The sequence below is a fragment of the Nerophis lumbriciformis genome, linkage group LG29 (assembly GCF_033978685.3).
Source record: "Nerophis lumbriciformis linkage group LG29, RoL_Nlum_v2.1, whole genome shotgun sequence".
In the NCBI taxonomy this organism is placed as follows: Eukaryota; Metazoa; Chordata; class Actinopteri; order Syngnathiformes; family Syngnathidae; genus Nerophis; species Nerophis lumbriciformis.
In genome coordinates this window covers 23,957,501-23,980,136 of record NC_084576.2, presented here as the reverse complement: position 1 = coordinate 23,980,136, position 22,636 = coordinate 23,957,501, and the positions used below count along the sequence as shown (strand labels likewise).

The window sequence follows — 22,636 nt, the reverse complement described above, 5'->3', positions numbered from 1 at the left end:
GGACATGGAAACAATAGAACATGGATACTTAAAGACATGGATACTTTAGGACATGGATACTTTAGGACATGGACACTTTAGGACATGGCGACTTTAGGACATGAAGACTTTAGGACATGGATGTTTTAGGATGTGGAGACTTTAGGACGTGGAGTCTTTAGGACATGGAGCCATTAGAGCATGAATACTTAGGACATGGAGCCATTAGGACATGGAGGTTTTAGGATATGGAGACTTTAGGACATGAATGTTTTAGGACGTGGAGACTTTAGGACGTGGAGACTTTAGGACATGGAGACAATAGAACATGAAGACTTTAGGACGTGGGGACTTTAGGACGTGGAGACTTTAGGACATGGAGACAATAGAACATGAAGACTTTAGGACGTGGGGACTTTAGGACGTGGAGACTTTAGGACGTGGATACTTTTGGACACGGAGACAATAGAACATGAAGACTTTCGGACATGGAGACAATAGAACATTAAGACTTTAGGACGGGGAGACTTTAGGACATGAAGACAATAGAACATGAAGACTTTAGGACGTGGATACTTTCGGACATGGAGACAATAGAACATTAAGACTTTAGGACATTGAGACTTTAGGACGTGGAGACTTTAGGACTTGGAAACTTTAGGACGTGGAGACTTTAGGACGTGGACACTTTAGGACACGAAGACTTTAGGACATGGAGCCATTAGAACATGAATACTTAGGACATGGAGCCATTAGGACATGGAGGTTTTAGGATATGGAGACTTTAGGACATGAATGTTTTAGGACGTGGAGACTTTAGGACATGGAGACAATAGAACATGAAGACTTTAGGACGTGGGGACTTTAGGACGTGGAGGCTTTAGGACGTGGAGACTTTAGGACATGGAGACAATAATAATAATAATAATAATAACTGGGATTTATATAGCGCTTTTCTAAGTACCCAAAGTCGCTTTACATGTAGAACCCATCAAACATTCACACCTGGTGGTGGTAAGCTACTTTCATAGCCACAGCTGCCCTGGGGTAGACTGACGGAAGCGTGGCTGCAATTTGCGCCAACGGCCCCTCCGACCACCACCTATCATTCATCATTCAATTCACCGGTGTGAGTGGCACCGGGGGCAAAGGGTGAAGTGTCCCGCCCAAGGACACAACGGCAGCGATTTTTGGATGGTAAGAGGCGGGGAGCGAACCTGCAACCCTCAGGTTTCTGGCACGGTTGCTCTACCCACTACGCCATGCCGCCCCAAATAGAACAATAGAACATGAAGACTTTAGGACGTGGGGACTTTAGGACGTGGGGACTTTAGGACGTGGAGACTTTAGGACGTGGATACTTTCGGACATGGAGACAATAGAACATGAAGACTTTCGGACATGGAGACAATAGAACATTAAGACTTTAGGACATGGAGACTTTAGGACGTGGAGACTTTAGGACATGGAGACAATAGAACATGAAGACTTTAGGACGTGGGGACTTTAGGACGTGGATACTTTCGGACATGGAGACAATAGAACATGAAGACTTTCGAACATGGAGACAATAGAACATTAAGACTTTAGGACATTGAGACTTTAGGACGTGGAGACTTTAGGACATGGCGACTTTAGGACTTGGAAACTTTAGGACGTGGAGACTTTAGGACACAAAGACTTTAGGACATGGAGCCATTAGAACATGAATACTTAGGACATGGAGGTTTTAGGACATGGAGGTTTTAGGACATGGAGACTTTAGGATATGGATACTTTAGGATGTGGAGACTTTAGGACGTGGAGACTTTAGGACATAGAGACTTTAGGACAAAAGCTTCTCCGAGATGAGACATATTTGTCCCCTGAGGATGTTAAAATCGGAGATGGTCGCTATGGTTACCCAAGCTAACGTGTGATTGGGTTCGCCATGTTGGGACCTCAAGGGGAGTTAGTTGGGTGGATGATCTAGAGTCTGTCTGTCCCTAACATGGAGCGCAGTGCTCCGCTCCACTTAGCGTTAGCGTGAAGTCGTCAAGGAGGGGAGAACAAAAGTGGCACTTGATTAGCGATTAGCCCCACCCCCACCCCGGGCCCCCAGGGGACAAGAGCACACTAATTAGACTTGAGGGGCCGGCGTGTAATTGCACGGCGGACTCGGGCCAAAGCGTTTTATTTCCTGCGCCACTTGTTGACGCGGTCGTCTTTTAAAGGCAGAGTGAGACCCCCCCCCCCCCGATGTACACTTGCTAGTCTCTGACGTGTCTGTGATGTCACCCGCGTCCATCTGTCCCAGCTCCTTGAACGCACCACCGGGCCGAGCATGTTGTTTGTATGCTGCATGTACAGTAATGTCAGATCCAAACATGGAATATGTCCTACATACATAAACGTGAACTATACTCTACTTACATAAACATAAATCATACTCCACTTATATAAGGTCTACTTTACAAACATAAATCATACTGTACTTACATAAATCATACTGTACTTACATAAATTATACTGTACTTACATAAACACATATCATCAGAAGGTGTACTTCATGATGAGTTTTGATGTGATGTAATAATAATAATAATATGTATGTTCTTGTGTTGTAACATGAATACTAGTAGTGGACATATTAGTCTTGGGTTTGGAGCGTGTGATTGATGTCTTCAAAGACTTCAACATGACAGGAAATAAGATGTGTAGGATTGAAGGTGACACTTTGTTGTTTGCAAACGGTCGCCATGGCAGCAGCGGCTCGGCCACGTCAGACGACCTGTTCTGGAAGCTGAACGCGCTGCAGATGTTCGTGGTGGACCTGCACTGGCCTGAGGAGCAGTTTGCTCAACATCTGGAGCAGCGGCTCAAGCTGATGGCCAGCGACATGATGGAGGCCTGCGTCAGGAGGTGACTACACACAGCTTCATGACTTCACATCTTCATGACTTCATATCTTCATGACTTCATATCTTCATGACTTCATATCTCCATGTCTTCATATCTCCATGTCTTCATGTCTTCATATCTTCATGACTTCATGTCTTCATGACTTCATGTCTTCATATCTTCATGACTTCATATCTTTGTAACTTCATATCTCCATGACTTCATATCTTCATGACTTCATATCTTCATATCTTCATGACTTCATGACTTCATATATTCATGACTTTATATATTCATATCTTCATGACTTCATATATTCATAACTTCATATCTTCATGACTTCATATCTTCAGTCTTCATATCTTCATGACTTCATATATTCATGACTTCATATATTCAAATCTTCATGACTTCATATCTTCATGACTTCATATCTTCATATCTTCATGACTTCATATATTCATGACTTCATATATTCATATCTTCATGACTTCATATCTTCATGACTTCATATTTTCATAACTTCATATCTCCATGACTTCATATCTTCATGACTTCATATCTTCATATCTTCATGACTTCATGACTTCATATATTCATGACTTTATATATTCATATCTTCATGACTTCATATATTCATAACTTCATATCTTCATGACTTCATATCTTCAGTCTTCATATCTTCATGACTTCATATATTCATGACTTCATATATTCAAATCTTCATGACTTCATATCTTCATGACTTCATATCTTCATATCTTCATGACTTCATATATTCATGACTTCATATATTCATATCTTCATGACTTCATATCTTCATGACTTCATATTTTCATAACTTCATATCTTCATATCTTCATGACTTTATGACTTCATATATTCATGACTTTATGACTTCATATATTCATGACTTCATATATTCATGACTTCATATATTCAAATTTTCATGACTTCATATCTTCATGACTTCATATCTTCATTACTTCATATCTTCATTACTTCATATCTTCATGACTTCATATATTCATGACTTCATATATTCAAATCTTCATGACTTCATATCTTCATAACTTCATATCTTCATAACTTCATATCTTCATGACTTCATGACTTCATATATTCATGACTTCATGACTTCATATATTCATGACTTCATATATTCAAATCTTCATGACTTCATAACTTCATATGTTCATGACTTCATGACTTCATATCTTCATGTCTTCATATCTTCATAACTTCATATCTTCATGTCTTCATATCTTCATATCTTCATATCTTCATAACTTCATGTCTTCATATCTTCATAACTTCATATCTTCATAACTTCATATCTTCATGACTTCATATATTCACGACTTCATGACTTCATATATTCATGACTTCATATATTCAAATCTTCATGACTTCATATCTTCATAACTTCATATGTTCATGACTTCATGACTTCATATCTTCATGTCTTCATATCTTCATAACTTCATATCTTCATGTCTTCATATCTTCATAACTTCATATCTTCATATCTTCACGTCTTCATATCTTCATAACTTCATGTCTTCATATCTTCATAACTTCATATCTTCATGACTTCATATCTTCATATCTTAATGACTTCATGACTTCATATATTCATGACTTCATATATTCATGACTTCATATATTCAAATCTTCATGACTTCATATCTTCATGACTTCATATCTTCATATCTTCATGACTTCATGACTTCATATATTCATGACTTCATATATTCATGACTTCATATATTCAAATTTTCATGACTTCATATCTTCATGACTTCATATCTTCATGACTTCATATCTTCATATCTTCATGACTTCATGACTTCATATCTTCATGACTTCATAACTTCATATTTTCATATCTTCATAACTTCATATTTTCATATCTTCATATCTTCATGACTTTATGACTTCATATATTCATGACTTCATATATTCAAATTTTCATGACTTCATATCTTCATAACTTCATATCTTCATGACTTCATATCTTCATTACTTCATATCTTCATGACTTCATATCTTCATGTCTTCATATCTTCATAACTTCATATCTTCATGACTTCATAACTTCATATCTTCATAACTTCATATCTTCATGGCTTCATATCTTCATGACTTCATATATTCATGACTTCATATATTCAAATCTTCATGACTTCATATCTTCATGACTTCATGACTTCATATATTCATTACTTCATATATTCAAATTTTCATGACTTCATATATTCAAATTTTCATGACTTCATATCTTCATGACTTCATATCTTCATTACTTCATATCTTCATTACTTCATATCTTCATGACTTCATATCTTCATGTCTTCATATCTTCATAACTTCATATCTTCATGACTTCATAACTTCATATCTTCATATATTCATGACTTCATATATTCAAATCTTCATGACTTCATATCTTCATGACTTCATATATTCATGACTTCATATATTCATGACTTCATGACTTCATATCTTCATAACTTCATATCTTCATGACTTCATATCTTCATATCTTCATGACTTCATGATTGATTGAATTATTTATTTCAAACCTGCACAGTACAACACACACTTTTTTTTTTTTAAACATTTTGGCAGGGACATTTATGCAAGGCTTGAAAAGGGGTTGGATGAAGCAAATGCTTATAATATCCCAACCCCTCTCACTCATTCCACATTTAACATAAACAATATAATACAAGAACAATACTATACAAACAAAAACAAGAAAAGCTCCTTTACACTAACAATACAATAGTACCACTGTTACTATAAAACAAGACAAGACGAGACAAAACACACACACACACACACACACACACACACACACACACACACACACACACACACACACACACACACACACACAGGCCCAAACACTCTCTGACCATACACCTCTCTCCCATCGCTCTGTGCTGAGGGCATCACTCTCTTTCCTCCTCGTACTTCTTCAGTACTTCTTTTTTAAACAGTCTTTTAAATGTAATCATGTTAGAACAGGTTTTTAACTCGTCCCCTAAGTTGTTCCACAGACTGACTCCACGCACTGAAATGCACATTGATTTTAAAGTTGTTCTAAATTTAGGCAAATATAATTTGTTGTTTCCTCTTAGACTGTAACTATGATGAGCATCTCTATCCTGGAATAGGTTTTGTATATTGGATGGTAGAGAGTTTTGGGATGCCCTAAACATAATTTGAGCAGTTTTAAAATTGATCACATTGTCAAGTCATTGATGACTTCATATATTCATGACTTCATATATTCAAATCTTCATGACTTCATATCTTCATATCTTCATGACTTCATATCTTCATAACTTCATATCTTCATTACTTCATATCTTCATATCTTCATGACTTCATATATTCATGACTTCATATATTCAAATCTTCATGACTTCATATCTTCATGACTTCATATCTTCATAACTTCATATCTTCATGACTTCATAACTTCAAATCTTCATGATTTCATATTTTCATGACTTCATATCTTCATAACGTCATGACTTCATATCTTCATAACTTCATATCTTCATGACTTCATATCTTCAAATCTTCATGATTTCCTATCTTCATGACTTCACCACCGAACCTTTTCTCTTCCTCTTTTTGGTCCCACAGAACAAAATCTGCTTTTGACGCCAAAATGCAGAAAGCCAACAAGTCGACGGACTTCCGAGTGGCGCTGTGTGTGTGCACCATGCTGAACGTGCTGATGGACGCCAGGAGACACTGCTCCACACTCTGTGTGCTGGACACTGGACAGGAGGTACGCGCACACACCACGACGTTATCGCTCACGTGGAACCTCCAACGAGGAACACGATACGCACGCGGTTGTCATTTCAAAACAATACTTGCCAGTGGAAATTAAGTAGAGCAAAATAGTCTGTTCCAATGTCAAACAGTGTCCAACGTTAACATTTTATTAGGTGCATTAAAGCCTCTAAAGGCTTAGTGGCCACATACGTGGACAGCACCTCTTAGCTCTTATTTCCAAAATTGTGTACACTACTGAATTGGGGTCTTATGGCCGCGTAAGTGGACATTTATACTGCCATCTGGTGGTGTCAGAAGAGTACAACATACAATGGAATTTGGGAAAAAAAAGTGTAAAAATACAAATTTGCATGAAGTACATGTTTGTGTACTTATGGACTAAGTACATCATATTAAAAAAATGTTTTTAGTTTGTATTCTAATTAGGGTCCAATAAGCCCAAATAGCAGAGAGAAATAAAAAAAAGCATGTAAACAAACAGCTTGGGCCTTAAGAGTTAAGGCTCACGCTAATGTTAGCATGCTAATTTTGGCATGCTAACAGTTTACATGTCATGTACCAAGTTATATGATCCTGAGTTGTACGACTGCAAAATTAGATAAAATAGTACAGTATACGCTAACAATTAGCATTTGTCAAGCACCAAGTGACCATATGACCCTAAGGTGTACAACTGTAAAATTAGCACAAAAACATTTGGCATGCTAACAAGCTAATGTTGCCGCGCTAACGGTTGGTATGTGTCAAGTACCAAGATATATGACCTTAAGGTGTACCACTGCCAAATTAGCAAAAAAAACAAGTTAGCATGCTACCAAGCTAATGTTGCCATGCTAACAGTTTGCATGTGTCAAGTACCAAGTTATATGAGTCTGTGTACGACTGTAAAAAAAAAGAAAAAGTTAGCATGCTAACGTTAGCATGGGTTAACTACCAAGTTATGTGAATCTGTGTACGGCTGTAAAAAAAAAAGTTAGCATGCTAACAAGCTAATGTTGCCATGCTAACAGTTTGCATGTGTCAAGTACCAAGTTATATGAATCTGTGTACGGCTGTAAAAAAAAAAAGTTAGCATGCTAATGTTAGCATGGGTTAACTACCAAGTTATATGAATCTGTGTCCGGCTGTAAAAAAAAGTTAGCATGCTAACAAGCTAATGTTGCCATGCTAACAGTTTGCATGTGTCAAGTACCAAGTTATGAGTCTGTGTACGACTGTAAAAAAAAAGAAGAAAAAGTTATCATGCTAACGTTAGCATTGGTTAACTACCAAGTTATATGAATCTGTGTACGGCTGTAAAAAAAAAGTTAGCATGCTAACAAGCTAATGTTGCCATGCTAACAGTTTGCATGTGTCAAGAACCAAGTTGTATGACTCTGAGGTGTACGGCTGCAAAATTAGTTGAACAAGTTAGCATGCTAATGTTAACAGTTAACATATGTCAACAAAAAAAAGCTATAAGACTCTGAGCTGTACGACTACGAACTTGGCAAAGAAGTTAGCATGCTATTGTTAGCATTTAACATGCTAGCAGTTAACATTTGTCAACGACCAAGTGATATGACTCTGAGGTTCACAGCTGTAAAATTGGCTAAGGAAGTTAGAACGCTATTGTCAGCATGCTATTATGATAATTTTAGCATTCTAAAAGTTAGCATGTACCAAGTTATAGGACCCTGAGGTGAACGTTTGCAAAATTTGCTAAAATGGTTAGCATTCTAATGCTCATTTAACGTGCGTCAAGTACCATGTAATATGACTCTCAGGTGTATTGCAAAATCAGCTAAAAGGTTAGTGCTGTAATGTTAGCATTTAGCATGCTAACAGTTAACTAGCGTCAAGTAACGCGTTTTATGGCTCTGAGGTGAACAGTTGGAAAATTAGCTAAAAAGGTTAGCACGCTAATTTTAGCAGGTTAACAGTTAGCAGGTGTCAACTACCAAGTTATGTAAGGTGTATGTTTGTCAAATTGTCTAAAAAAAGATTAAATGTTAATGTTAGCATGCTAACAGTTAGCATGTCTCCAGTACCAAGTGATATGACCCTGAAGTCAAGTCAAGTCAACTTTATTTATATAGCATGTTTACAACAATTAAAAAAAGTAAAATAAAATACAAAAATAAAAAACAAAGAACATAAACAATAAATGAGCTAAACAAGATATTGCAAAAGCAGTACGTAAAAGGGGTTGAATAAAAAGTACAAATTGCAAAATAAAAATAATAATAATAAAAGTGTGACAAATTGAAAAAAAGGTTTTTTTAAAAACTAAAGCGAAGGGGGTGGGGGGTTGCAAAACTAGCTAAAATGTTAGCGTGTGTGTCACTTTAAGACCTTGTGACCGACACGACTGCAGTGTCCTTGTACTTCAAGAAGAAAATCGAAGGAGTTGCATTCGTTGCCGTTATCCATGTGCAGTAAATGGAACGAAGGGAAAGGAAAAACTCCAAAATGTAGGCTATTTTTTATCTCAAAGTGGCAAATAATGAACTGTTCTTTATCTATGATTCTTTCATTGCCCAAAGCTGCACGTTTCATATACCTTTGACAATTATAGTTTCTAACTATGATTTTAGATGTAGGGACTTTTTTTTTAATCCAGCAGATGGCGCCATTAGGGAACAGCGATACAGTATGTATGTATGTACAGTGTCAATACAGCTAGTGAGTGTGCCACATACTCACCGAGGCCTCATTTATCCATCACGAGTTGCAGCAGCATTAAAAAAACTACTAAATCACTAATACAAAATTTTTCACTGAGTACTAAATACTGAATTCTGATATATGTATATATTGAATATGCAGAATAAACTGAGGAAATGATGTCATAACTCCAACTTTGGTTTGACTTTTGAGGCAGATAAACTCCAAATTGTACTACTTTGGAGGTTGCAATGTTTGTTTTTTGACCTAACTTTAAAAAGTTCTTATTTTTTTGACATTACTGTCATGTGCGCAGATTTTATTTTATTTTATTTTTTACCGTAAACGTGAAGAGAAATAATTCCTTAATTCTTTGACCGTTTTGAAAGTCAATAGGAGCGCCGCTAAAAGCAGACGGGTCAAAGTGGAACGTCAGCCGCGAAAAGCCTTCGCCTTTCTTCCAAACACGCCGCCGCTTGATTGGCCGGCAGGCGAGCGGCAGGCGAGCGTCAGGCGGCGGCCTTGACGCCAGTGACAGCCAATCACAACCCCCCCCCCCCCCCCCCCCCCCCCCCCTTGTCCCCCTCCAGGTTGGAGGGCAAACACACGCTGTACGCCATTAGGAATAACTGAACAAAATTCAATACCACAATACATTTTTGGTCATAAATATTATGTCATGCAGTGGACAACAGAAGTCATTTTTTTAGCACATCTTCAGTCATGTTATGAATATTTACATTCTTCTTTGTGTATTTCTTCATATTTTTGTGTCTTTTATGCACTTTTTGTACAAGAAAACCCATTTTTTTACGGCAAAAACACAAAATATGCGATATTTGCTCCAAAAAAATGTTTTTAGGTGGACCAGTTGATGTGAAGTTCAGTTATTTTATTAATTTCATTCATGAAAAATAAAACAATCAACAAAACATTTAAGTAAATTATGAATGAAAAGGAGTGAATTAGTGAATTATATTTTATATAGCGCTTTTCTCTATTGATTCAAAGCACTTTTACATAGTGAAACCCAATATCTAAGTTACATTTAAACCAGTGTGGGTGGCACTGGGAGCAGTAAAGTGTCTTGCCCAAGGACACAACGGCAGTGACTAAGATGGCGGAAGCGGGGATCGAACCTGGAACCCTCAAGTTGCTGGCACAGCCACTCCACCAACCGACCTACCGCCCCGAAAAGGAGCAGAAAGAGGTTAAAAACGTATAATACCTGTCCCCTATTTTCATAAGACATAATTTTAATTCATTACAACCTTAGATAGGTCAATCAGTCAAAACATTGATTTCGATTCATTATTATTTTTTGAGTAATGACAATAAAAATTAAAAAAATTCCCTCTAAAAGACCCCCCTTAATGATAAGTCGGACATTTTTTATTTACATTTTTAGTAGAAGAAGAATAAGCTATTAATTGTCACAAGTACATGAAAATGTCATTTTCAGCACTTATGGCGCCCCGTCAAAGGTGGTACAAATAAAAAGTCGATCTGGAGAAAAAAAAGACTCGATAGCCCAACGCAGAAATCACAAGACTTGCAACGAGGGTTGAGTGGGCGAGTATCCGATTCATTATTATTTTTGGAGTAATGACAAACAAATAAAATCCCTCTATAAGACAATAATGATAAGTCGGACATTTTTTATTTACTTTTTTAGTAGAAGACGAATAAGCTATTTATTGTCACAAGTACATCAAAATGTCATTTTCAGCACATCCCCGTTCGAGACAAACCGAACAGGAACGCTGATGGGTCGCCACTCACGGCGCCCCGTCAAAGGTGGCACACAAAAAAAAGTTGATCTGGAGAAAAAAAGAAGACTCGATAGCCCAACACAGAAACCACAAGACTTGCAACGAGGGTTGAGTGGGCGAATATCCAGTTCATTATTATTTTTGGAGTAATGACAATTAAACAAAAAAATCCCTTTAAAAGACCCCACTTAAAGATAAGTCGGACATTTTTTATTCACTTTTTTAGTAGAAGAAGAATAAGCTGTTTATTGTCACAAGTACATCAAAATGTCGTTTTCAGCACAACCCTGTTCGAGACAAACCGAACAGGAACGCTGATGGGTCGCCACTCACGGCGCCCCGTCAAAGGTGGCGCCGGGAGAACCGGTTTCGAACATCATCCCTACTTATTTGTTCCACTTTTTTATGTTGTTATTTTTTAATGGTAAAAAAAAAATTCGCTCCGGGCCGCAAATATCCCCCTTTTGGACACTTTGGACACCCCTGCATTAAATAAAATATCAGTGGTTCTCAACCTTTCCACCATAATGAGCAACATTAAATCACAGTAGCATAGTAGGCCTAGGTATTCATTAAAAACAAGGCAGAGTTTTTATTTAACAAATAAATTTCATATTTTTGGCCACAGTTTGAACAGTAACACTGTGTTGGCATATAGGAAAATAAAACACTGTACTTTAATCAGGTGATTCTTTGGGGTATGTAAGTATGCTGAGTAAGAGACACTGACCCTTGTTGATGTGATTTCATTATCGGGGAAATTAATTTACTGATGGATATTGATTGAGTGAACATTCATAATTGTGTTGCATCTCGTTAAATATGAAGATTTGGGAATCTTACAATCATTGAATTGGAGTCCGATTCTTGGGGTGACGATTCGATTCAGAATCGATGCTCGATTCAAACCGATTCAGGCAATGTAATATTTGGTTTGAAAATGACAATAAAACCTTTTTAAAATGTAAGAATTGAATCTAGAAAATGGTGAATTCTGAATTGGAATGAATTAGAAGAGTGATTCGGTTGTGAATGGATTTTTTTTTTCTAGCACCCCTGTTACATAGTGTACCTAATGAAGTGTCCTGCAGCATGTCTGTGTTTTATAGGGGTGTCGGAAAAATCGGATCTTCGAATGAATCGCGATTCTTAATTAAAAAATCGATATATATATATATATATTTTTTTTTTAATTATTTTTATTTATTTTTTTTGTATTTTTTTAACTGTCCAGCCACTCAGACAAATCATATTGTTGATGTTGATGATCTATATCTGCTGTACAGATTGACTTTAGAAAAAGTTAGCATGCTAACATTAGCATGGGTTAACTACCAAGTTATATGAATCTGTGCACGGCTGTAAAAAAAAAAAAAAAAAAAGTTAGCATGCTAATGTTGCCATGCTAACTGTTTACATGTGTCAAGTACCAAGTTGTATGACTCTGAGGGGTACGGCTGCAAAAATTAGTTGAAAAAGTTAGCATGCTAATGTTAATAGTTAACATATGTCAAAAACAGAGCTGTAAGACTCTGAGGTGTACGACTACGAAGTTAGCATGCTAATGTTAGCATTTAACATGCTCACAGTTAACGTTTGTCGACGACCAAGTTATATGACCTTAAGGTGTACCACTGCCAAATTAGCAAAAAAAATAAAGTTAGCATGCTAACAAGCTGATGTTGCCATGCTAACAGTTAGCATGTGTCAAGTACCAAGTTATAGGACTCTGAGGTGTACGGCTGCAAAATTAGTTGAAAAAGTTAGTATGCTAATATATGTCAAAACAATGCTATAAGACTCTGAGGTGTACGACTACGAACTTAGCAAAGAAGTTAGCATGCTATTGTTAGCATTTAACATGCTCACAGTTAACATTTTTCAACGACCAAGTGATATGACTCTGAGGTTCACAGCTGTAAAATTGGCTAAGAAAGTTAGAATGCTAATGTCAGCATGCTATTATGATATCTTTAGCATTCTAAAAGTTAGCATATGTCAAGTACCAAGTTATAGAACCCTGAGGTGAACGTTTTAGCAAAATTAGCCAAAACGGTTAGCATTCTAATGCTCATTTAACATGTGTCAAGTACCATGTAATATGACTCTCAGGTGTACTGCAAATTTAGGTAAAAAGCTAGTGCTATAAAGTTAGCATTTAGCATGCTAATAGTTAACTAGCGTCAAGTAACACGTTTTATGGCTCTGAGGTGACCAGTTGCAAAATTAGCTCAAAAGGTTAGCACGCTAATGTTAGCACATTAACAGTTAGCAGGTGTCAACTACCGAGTTATGTTTGTCAAATTGGCAATGTTAGCATGCTAACAGTTAGCATGTCTCAAGTGGCCCTGAAGTGAACGGTTGAAAAACTAGCTAAAATTGTTAGCGTGTGTGTCGCTTTAAGACCATGTGACCGACACAACTGCAGTGTCGTCGTACTTCAAGAAGAAAATCGGAGGTGTCGTATTCGTCGCTGAAGAGAAGTGTTGGATGCTTCTCTTGTTGCCTTATTTGACTTTCACAGACTCCCAGTCTGTGGAACGCTCTCCCTGACCACCTGAGGGAACCACAGACTGTGGATGCTTTTAAAAAAGGCCTAAAAACCCTTCTTTTAAGAAAAGAAAAAAAAGAAAAAGAAAAAAAGACTTTTTTTTAGATATAGGCATACTAGTTTTAGCTATTTGGCTGTTCTAGTTTTTATTTTTTTTAATACACTGTAGCACTTTGAGGTTGTTTACTCAATGTAAAATGCTTTTTACATATAAAATCTATTATTATTATTATTATTATTAAATGTTTGGATAGAATTTTATTCAACAAAACCAGTTTTCTTTGAAGTAATATAAACATTTATCAGAGCTGTTTATCTATTCTATGGAGGAATGTAGTTCATCATAGAACTGGCATCCAATGTTGTTAAAAAAGTATTGATTCTACTATTGAGTGTGTCTTTGTACATGAAGGTGATCTTTAACGTGTCTTCCTGTGTCCTCATGTCCACGTCCTTGTGTGGTGCTGCACGTCACCGACCAGCAGACAGACAAACAATGGGTGAGTTGTTTTTAACGTCTCCGCATACATCAACCCCCCCTTGCCAACAACACCCGTCATTTCAATCGTCGTTCATCATTTATGTCAAACTATCCTCGTTCTCCATAAAATGGGTTTTGGCTTCGTATTTTCGAGTGTCTGGAAAAGGGATGGGTACCGAAACTTTTTTTTTTTTTAAGCGTTATTAAAAAGGCGGGAAAAGAAGTACTGTATTTTCCCGACCTATAGAGCCACACCCACTAAATATATCAAACAATTAAAAATTCCATATATTAGCCGCACCGGACTATAAGCCGCAGGTATATATGTTGTGGAATTAGTTATTTACACAGAAATGTTTACTTGCGTACCTTAATTGTTTTCAAACGGTGTCTGTAACGCGGCAGTAAAACGGCTGATCAAACAAAACAGAAGCTGTGCAAGCTAGCTCTCCAATCAGCTAAACAGACTCGATAACTTTAGGTGACGTTTTGGTGAATTTACAAAACTGAAACAGTACAAAACGAATGTCATTGTAAGTTAATGATACCAACACAGACACTAATAAACGTGTTAGCATATTAGCTAATGCTTTTTTTTTTTTTCTTCTTTTTTTAAAAATATTATCTTTTTATTATTATTGTTATTTTTTCAATACACTATAGCACTTTGAGGTTGTTTGCTCAATGTAAAGTGCTTTTTACAAATAAAATCTATTATTATTATTATTAATAGCTGGATTACATTATGATAGTGTGTACAATTATGCATGAAAACACTCCTACAGACATCACACATGGGACGGTTTAGTAAGTAAGAATTGTTTTAGTTGTATTGTAAAACTTACAAACGCTGCTTGGAGTGATGGATGAAGAATCCATACGAGTAGAAACGCTATGGACGGCTAGAAAAACTGAACGGCACTTCTACTTCCAGTTGAAAGCTCTCAATGGAAGGACATTGCAGCACCTGCAGTGAGCGAACTCGTCCAATAGCACACCTTTTTAGTGTTTGTTTTTGTTTTTAACCTATTTGCATTATGGCCTTCAGCGAAGAAAAATCTATAAATTAGCTGCACCGTTTTATAAAGCGTAGGGGGAAAAAAAGCATATTAGCTAATGCTAATAGCTAGATTACATTATAATAGTACGTATAATTATGCATTACATAACTCCTACAGATATCACACATGGGACGGTTTAGTAAGTATGAATTGTTTTAGTTATATTGTAAAACCTGCAAACGCTGCTTGGAGTGATGGATGAAGAATCCATACGAGTAGAAACGCTATGGACGGCTATAATACGGCGCGGCACTTCTACTTCCGGTTGAAAGCTCCCAACAGAAGGACACTGTAGGACAAACAATAAGATGCCTTTTTGGTGTCTTTGCATGTGTTTAATAAAAACTACTTTTATAATGGCGGTCAGCTGAGAAAATTCCATAAATTAGCCGCACGGTTTTATAAGCCGCAGGGTACAAAGCGTGGGAAAAAAAGTAGCGGCTTGTAGCCTGGCGTTAACGGTAGCTATCGATTCCATAGCGTGATGAAAATGATAATTATGGTGACAATAACGCGATGTGAACATGTTGTATTAAGTCTGACGCTCCAAATATTTATTTTCAAAAATACTCGCTGGCTTTTATGCATTTAATGTCAACTTAAAAAAAACGAACGTTTTAGCGAATGCATTTTTTATGGATATGTGTATGGCGATATATACATTGATATCATTTTATTGCAGAGGCGTAAAAGCAAGAACTACGGAATAAAATAAGAGAAAGTTGCAAGAACAAATGACTACTTCTTATTCTGCAGATTAAAACTGGAGCACAACTCAAAGCGCCATGGTGCCTCAGTGGCCACGTTTGGTACTGCAAGCGTCCAAGTCAGGAGTTGAGGCGCCGTCTTAAGAGACATTTTGCAGACGCGTTAAGGAAACCACGGCGCTGACCTCCTTGGACCTGCAGTTCGTCAGCGATCCGCACGCTTTGTGGCTCACATTTTTTTAATTTGGGTGCTCTTTAGACCGCCGCTGAAAGGCCATTGTGGCGGCCCGAACTCCCCCGCCGCCGCCATTCAACGCGCCAAGCCCCGCCCCCGTTCTCCCGCCGGGGAAAAGGTGCCGTGAATATGTTGGGTTTTTTTCACGGAAGGGCCAAAGCGGACGTGAAATGGCGGATTAATTGAATCTTGTGTGCGCCTTTGGTCCTCGCAGCTGGAGCCTCACAAGGCTGCGCTAATTGTGCGCCGTGCACAAAACCTATCCTTCAGATTCCTTCGCTTCTTCCACCAGAGCCCGGAATGTCATTCACACGAACAATTAACCTATTAGCTGCTTAAGTGTCTGTGTGTGTGTGTGCATATGTGCATGCATGTGTGTGTGTGTGTGTGTGTGTGTCAAAGCCATAAAAGTAAAAGTTGTACTCTTTGTCACCCCTCCCCCGCAGCAACAGTACCACTCCAAAATCGATGTCCTGATCGACGAGGCGTTCAAAGACATGATTTCTTCTCTGGTCTCTAAGGTGACGCCAACATTCTTTCAATATTTGACAAATAGTTATTCATATTTCAATCATTCACTGTTCATCTCCTCATTGTATTTACTGTTTATTTCACTCCTTTGATCTAACTTCAGTGGACTATTGTTGTCATTGTTGTTAAAAAAAAAAAAAACATTGTTGTATAATGTTTGCTGTTTTTTTCATGTTAAATTTCAAAATGTCAATATATTTCACAGATTGTTACTCCATTATGTAAGCAGTTTTTTTTTATTAATAATAAAACAGTTACATTTGCTCAAATTAAAATAAATACTAATAAAGTAGTTGTATTTTACCCACAAGGTTTGTTCTTACTCTGTTATGTAACTATTTTTTTAATAAAACATTTAAACTTGATCAAATAAAATAAATACTAAAAGTTATTGTATTTTACCCATAATGTTTGTTCTTACTCTATTATGTATTTTTTTTAAATAAATAAAACATTTAAATGTGATCAAATTAAAATAAATACTAAGAAAGTAGTTGTATTTTACCCATGTTTGTTCTTACTTTATTATGATTTTTTTTAAATAGATAAAACATTTAAATTTGATAAAATAAAACTAAATATTAAGAAAGTAGGTGTAGTTTCTCCATAATGTTTGTTTTTACTCCATTGTGTATTAAAAAAAAAAACGTTTAAAATTGATAAAATAAAAATAATAGTAAGAAGGTAGTTGTATTTTACCCATGTTTGTTCTTACTTTATTATGTTTTTTTTTTTTTATAAAACGGTTGCATTTGATCAAATAAAAATAAATACTAAATACTAATAAAGTAGTTGTCTTTTACCCACAAGGTTTTTTCTTACACTATTATGTATTTATTTTTAATAAAACATTTACATTTGGTAAAATGTAAATAAATACTAAGAAAGTAGTTCTATTTTACCCACAAGGTTTGTTCTTACTCTGTTATGTAACTATGTTTTAATAAAACATTTAAATTTGATAGAATAAAAATAAATACTAAGAAGGTTGTTGTATTTTACCCATAATGTTTGTTCATACTCTATTATGTATTTTTAAAAATAAATAAAACATTTAAATGTGATCAAATAAAAATAAATAATAAGAAAGTAGTTGTATTTTACCCGTAATGATTGTTCTTACTCTATTGTGTATTTTTTTAAATAAATAAAACATTTAAATGTGATCAAATTAAAATAAATACTAAGAAAGTAGTTGTATTTTACCCATGTTTGTTCTTACTTTATTATGATTTTTTTAAATAAATAAAACATTTAAATTTGATAAAATAAAATAAAACTAAATATTAAGAAAGTTGGTGTAGTTTCTCCATAATGTTTGTTTTTACTCCATTGTGTATTAAAAAAAAAAACCGTTTAAAATTGATAAAATAAAAATAACACTAAGAAGGTAGTTGTATTTTACTCATGTTTGTTCTTACTTTATTATGTATTTTTTAAATAAATAAAACGGTTGCATTTGATCAAATAAAAATAAATACGAAATACTAATAAAGTAGTTGTATTTTATCCACAAGGTTTTTTCTTACACTATTATGTATTTATTTTTAATAAAACATTTACATTTGGTAAAATTTAATTAAATACTAAGAAAGTAGTTCTATTTTACCCACAAGGTTTGTTCTTACTCTGTTATGTAACTACTTTTTAATAAATCATTTGAATTTGATCAAATAAAAATAAATACTAAGAAAGTTGTTGTATTTTACCCATAATGTTTGTTCTTACTCTATTATGTATTTTTTTAAATAAATAAAACATTTAAATGTGATAAAAATAAAAATAAATACTAAGAAAGTAGTTGTACTTTACCCATGTTTGTTCTTACTTTATGATTTTTTTTAAATAAATAAAACATTTAAATTTGATAAAATTAAAATTAATACTAAATACTAAGAAAGTAGTTGTATTTTACCCATGTTCTTACTTTAATAAAATTAATAAAAGTAATTAAATAAATAAAACATTTAAATGTGATAAAATAAAAATAAATACTAAGAAAGTAGTTGTACTTTACCCATGTTTGTTCTTACTTTATGATTTTTTTAAACAAATAAAACATTTGAATTTGATAAAATTAAAATAAATACTAAATATTAAGAAAGCAGTTGTAGTCTACCAATAATGTTTGTTCTTACTCCATTGTGTATTTTTTTAATAAATAAAACGTTTAAATTTGATAAAATAAAAATAAATACTAAGAAGGTTGTTGTATTTTACCCATAATGTTTGTTCATACTCTATTATGTATTTTTTTAAATAAATAAAACATTTAAATGTGATAAAATAAAAATAAATAATAAGAAAGTAGTTGTATTTTACCCATGTTTGTTCTTACTTTATTATGATTTTTTTAAAATAAATAAAACGTTTAAATTTGATAAAATTTAAAAAAATACTAAATATTAAGAAAGTAGTTGTAGTTTACCCATGTTTGTTCTTACTTTATTATGACTTTTTTTTAAATAAATAAAACATTTAAATTTGATAAAATAGAAATAAATACTAAAAAGGTTGTTGTATTTTACCCATAATGTTTGTTCTTACTCTATTATGTATTTTTTTAAATAAATAAAACATTTAAATGTGATAAAATAAAAATAAATACTAAGAAAGTAGTTGTATTTTGCCAATGTTTGTTCTTACTTTATTATGATTTTTTTTAAATAAGCTCTGCTTCTTCCTACTCCTTTTCGAACATGTTGAAAAGAGAAACTGGAAATTGTGATGTATCATGTTGTATGCTTGCATGTTCGAAATAAACTCAAACTCAACTCAAATAAATAAAACATTTAAATTTGATGAAATAAATACTAAATACTAAGTAGTTGTATTTTACCCATGTTTGTTCTTACTTATTATGATTTTTTTTAAATAAATAAAACATTTAAATTTGATAAAATAAAAATAAATACTAAATATTAAGAAATTAGTTGTAGTTTTCCCATAATGTTTGTTCTTACTCCATTGTGTATTTTTTTAAAATAAATAAAACGTTTAAATTTGATAAAAATAAAAATAAATACTAAGAAAGTAGTTGTATTTTACCCATGATGTTTGTTCTTACTCTATTATGTATTTTTTAAATAAATAAAACAGTTGCATTTGATCAAATAAAAATAAATACTAAATACTAATAAAGTAGTTGTATTTTACCCACAAGGTTTTTTTTCTTACACTATTATGTATTTATTTTTAATAAAACATTTAAGTTTGATCAAATAAAATAAATACTAAGAAAGTTGTTGTATTTTACCCATAATGTTTGTTCTTACTCTATTATGTATTTAAAAAAATAAATAAAACATTTAAATGTGATCAAATAAAAATAAATACTAAGAAAGTAGTTGTATTTTACCCATGTTTGTTCTTACTTTATTATGATTTTTTTTAAATAAATAAAACATTTAAATTTGATCAAATAAAAATAAATACTAAATATTAAGAAAGTAGTTGTAGTTTACCCATAATGTTTGTTCTTACTCCATTGTGTATTTATTTTAAAATAAATAAAACGTTTAAATATGATCAAATAAAAATAAATACTAAGAAAGTAGTTGTATTTTACCCATAATGTTTGTTCTTACTCTATTATGTATTTTTAAATAAATAAAATGGTTGCATTTGATAAAATAAAAATAAATACTAATAAAGTAGTTGTATTTTGCCCATAATGTTTGTTGTTACTCCATTGTGTAATTAGTTTTTAATGAATAAAACATTTAAATTTGATCAAATAAAAATAAATACAAAATACTAATAAAGTGGTTGTATTTTACCCATGAATTTTGTTTTTAAACTGTTATGTAATTATTATTTTTTTATATATAAATAAAAAATACAAATGTATTAAAATAAAAAATAATGCCTCAAAGCCAAATGGTACAGAAAAGTGTGTTGTTTTTTTCACAAGAATAAATAAAACATTTTTTAAATTAATTAAAAAAATTAAAAGACAAACAAAAAAGTTGTATTTTGGCTATAATGTTTGTTTTTACTCCATTATGTTTTTTTGTTTTAATGTCAATATTGTTATTTTACAGATGTAGTTATTTTCCAATACCACAAAGCCAAATAGGACATACAAGTTTTGTTGGTTTGCTTTTTTAGTAAAAAAAAAAAAAAAAGATAGAAAAAACCCAATAAATTGAAATAAAAAAGTAATAATAAATAAATATTTAAGAAATATATATTTTTGAAATCCGGCCATAATGTTTGTTGTATCATTCTTCCTGGGTGTTAATTTCAAATGTCATTATTAATAATTTTACAGATGTAGTTATTCAACAATACCCCGTAAATATGTGTGTGTGTGTGTGTGTGTGTGTGTGTGTGTGTGTGTGTGTGTGTGTGTGTGTGTGTGTGTGTGTGTGTGTGTGTGTGTGTGTGTGTGTGTGTGTGTGTGTGTGTGTGTGTGTGTGTGTGTGTGTGTGTGTGTGTGTGTGTGTGTGTGTGTGTGTGTATATATATATATGTATATATATATATAGTAATAAATAATGATAGAAAATAATTTAAAAAATAAATAGTAAATATAAAAAATTATGTTGATTTTTAGGCCGTAATTTTCCTTTTTTCATGCTAACAATTCATGTTGGGGGAATAAATAAATTGTAAATAACTTCCCAAATAAGAAAGTTCTTTAAGGAACTGTGTTGTGTGTGTTAACTTTATCATTAGGGACCAGGGACTGGGCTTGCAAATGAGCCATTTGGCTCCAAACCTTGTATGCAACATCATGATTAACATGTGTTGTAAAAAATGAGTGGTCACATCGACCCATGTGAGGAACAAGAGATGGCAGCAAATGTATCAGCACAAAAACGTCCATCATAATGTCAATAGAGTAGCTTATAGAAATAATAGACTTTATAAATATTGTAAATGGATGAGATGATGATCTTGTGGTGTTAACAGAAAGTCAAATGGCGTGTATTTGTTCATGTTGTATGACTGTTGCGTAGCACACATGAAACAACAAAGTCATGCTTTTGTGTATTTTTGTGTGTTGTAGTTGTCGGCGGTCCTCGATGGCGTTCTGTCCAAACTGTCCAGATACGACCAAGGCACCTTCTTCTCCTCCGTCCTCTCCTTCACGGTGACTACTCTTCTTTTTCTTCTTCTTGCAGGCACACTGATCATTTAGTGGCCGTCTGAACTCACTTCCTGTCTTCTTCTTCTTCTTCTTCTTCTTCTTGTGGTCTCCGTCCAAAGGTGAAAGCCGCCGGCAAATACGTGGAAGTGCCCGTAAGCTTCTTTTTATTCCCAAGCATAATGTGCGCTTAATATCAGGAAATGTGATCTGCAAAGGCACACACACACACACACACACACACACACACACACACACACACACACACCAGGTGAGCTGAGTGCTCCGTCATTAAGCAGCTGACAGCAGCCTCACGCAACCGTCCTAATCCGCCGCCACCTGGCCACGCCCACTCCAGACTTCCAGCTCTTAGAGGGCAAAGTGACCGCCCCCCTCGGCCTCCGGCTCTTTTGTGTGCCGGCAACCCGAGTCGGCTAAGCTTCTTCTCCAGGTGGGCTGATGGGGGCGGGGCGGTGCCACTGCAAGGCCACGCCCCCCCCCGCCGCTTGTCACGACAAGGTTCAGGTGGCAGGTGCACCGGGCCGAGGTGTCGTTTGGTTCTCGTCGACGTTCTCACGCTCAAACTTTCACCGAGTGTTTGGTGTGCGAATAACACGCTTGAAACATTTAGGAAGATTTGGTTACAGCGTGACAAGAAACATGTGTGTGTGTGTGTGTGTGTTTATCAGTGATGGGGTACTTTTATTGAGGGCTGCATTGGGCTAAAAAAATCTGTATATATGTATATATATATATATATATATATACACACATATACACATATATATATATACACACACATATATATATATATATATATATATATAATGTGTGTATATGTGTATATATATATATGTGTATATGTGTGTGTGTATATATATA

At 34.4% G+C, this 22,636-nt stretch overlaps 1 protein-coding gene across 6 annotated transcripts in view; it reads left to right on the top strand.

Annotated features, from left to right (window-relative positions):
• The window catches only part of cadps2 (Ca++-dependent secretion activator 2), a 278,914-nt gene that overhangs the window by 227,072 nt on the left and 29,206 nt on the right, over positions 1-22,636 (top strand). For 3 of the 6 annotated variants that reach the window (XM_061924693.1, XM_061924690.1, XM_061924688.1), the window contains 6 exons: positions 2,725-2,880; positions 6,520-6,667; positions 14,130-14,147; positions 16,578-16,652; positions 21,677-21,760; positions 21,877-21,909. In XM_061924693.1, coding sequence (XP_061780677.1) covers positions 2,725-2,880; positions 6,520-6,667; positions 14,130-14,147; positions 16,578-16,652; positions 21,677-21,760; positions 21,877-21,909 — 514 coding nt within the window. The remainder of the gene's footprint in view (positions 1-2,724; positions 2,881-6,519; positions 6,668-14,129; positions 14,148-16,577; positions 16,653-21,676; positions 21,761-21,876; positions 21,910-22,636) is intronic. The other 3 variants (XM_061924689.1, XM_061924692.1, XM_061924691.1) reach the window with 3 other exon arrangements.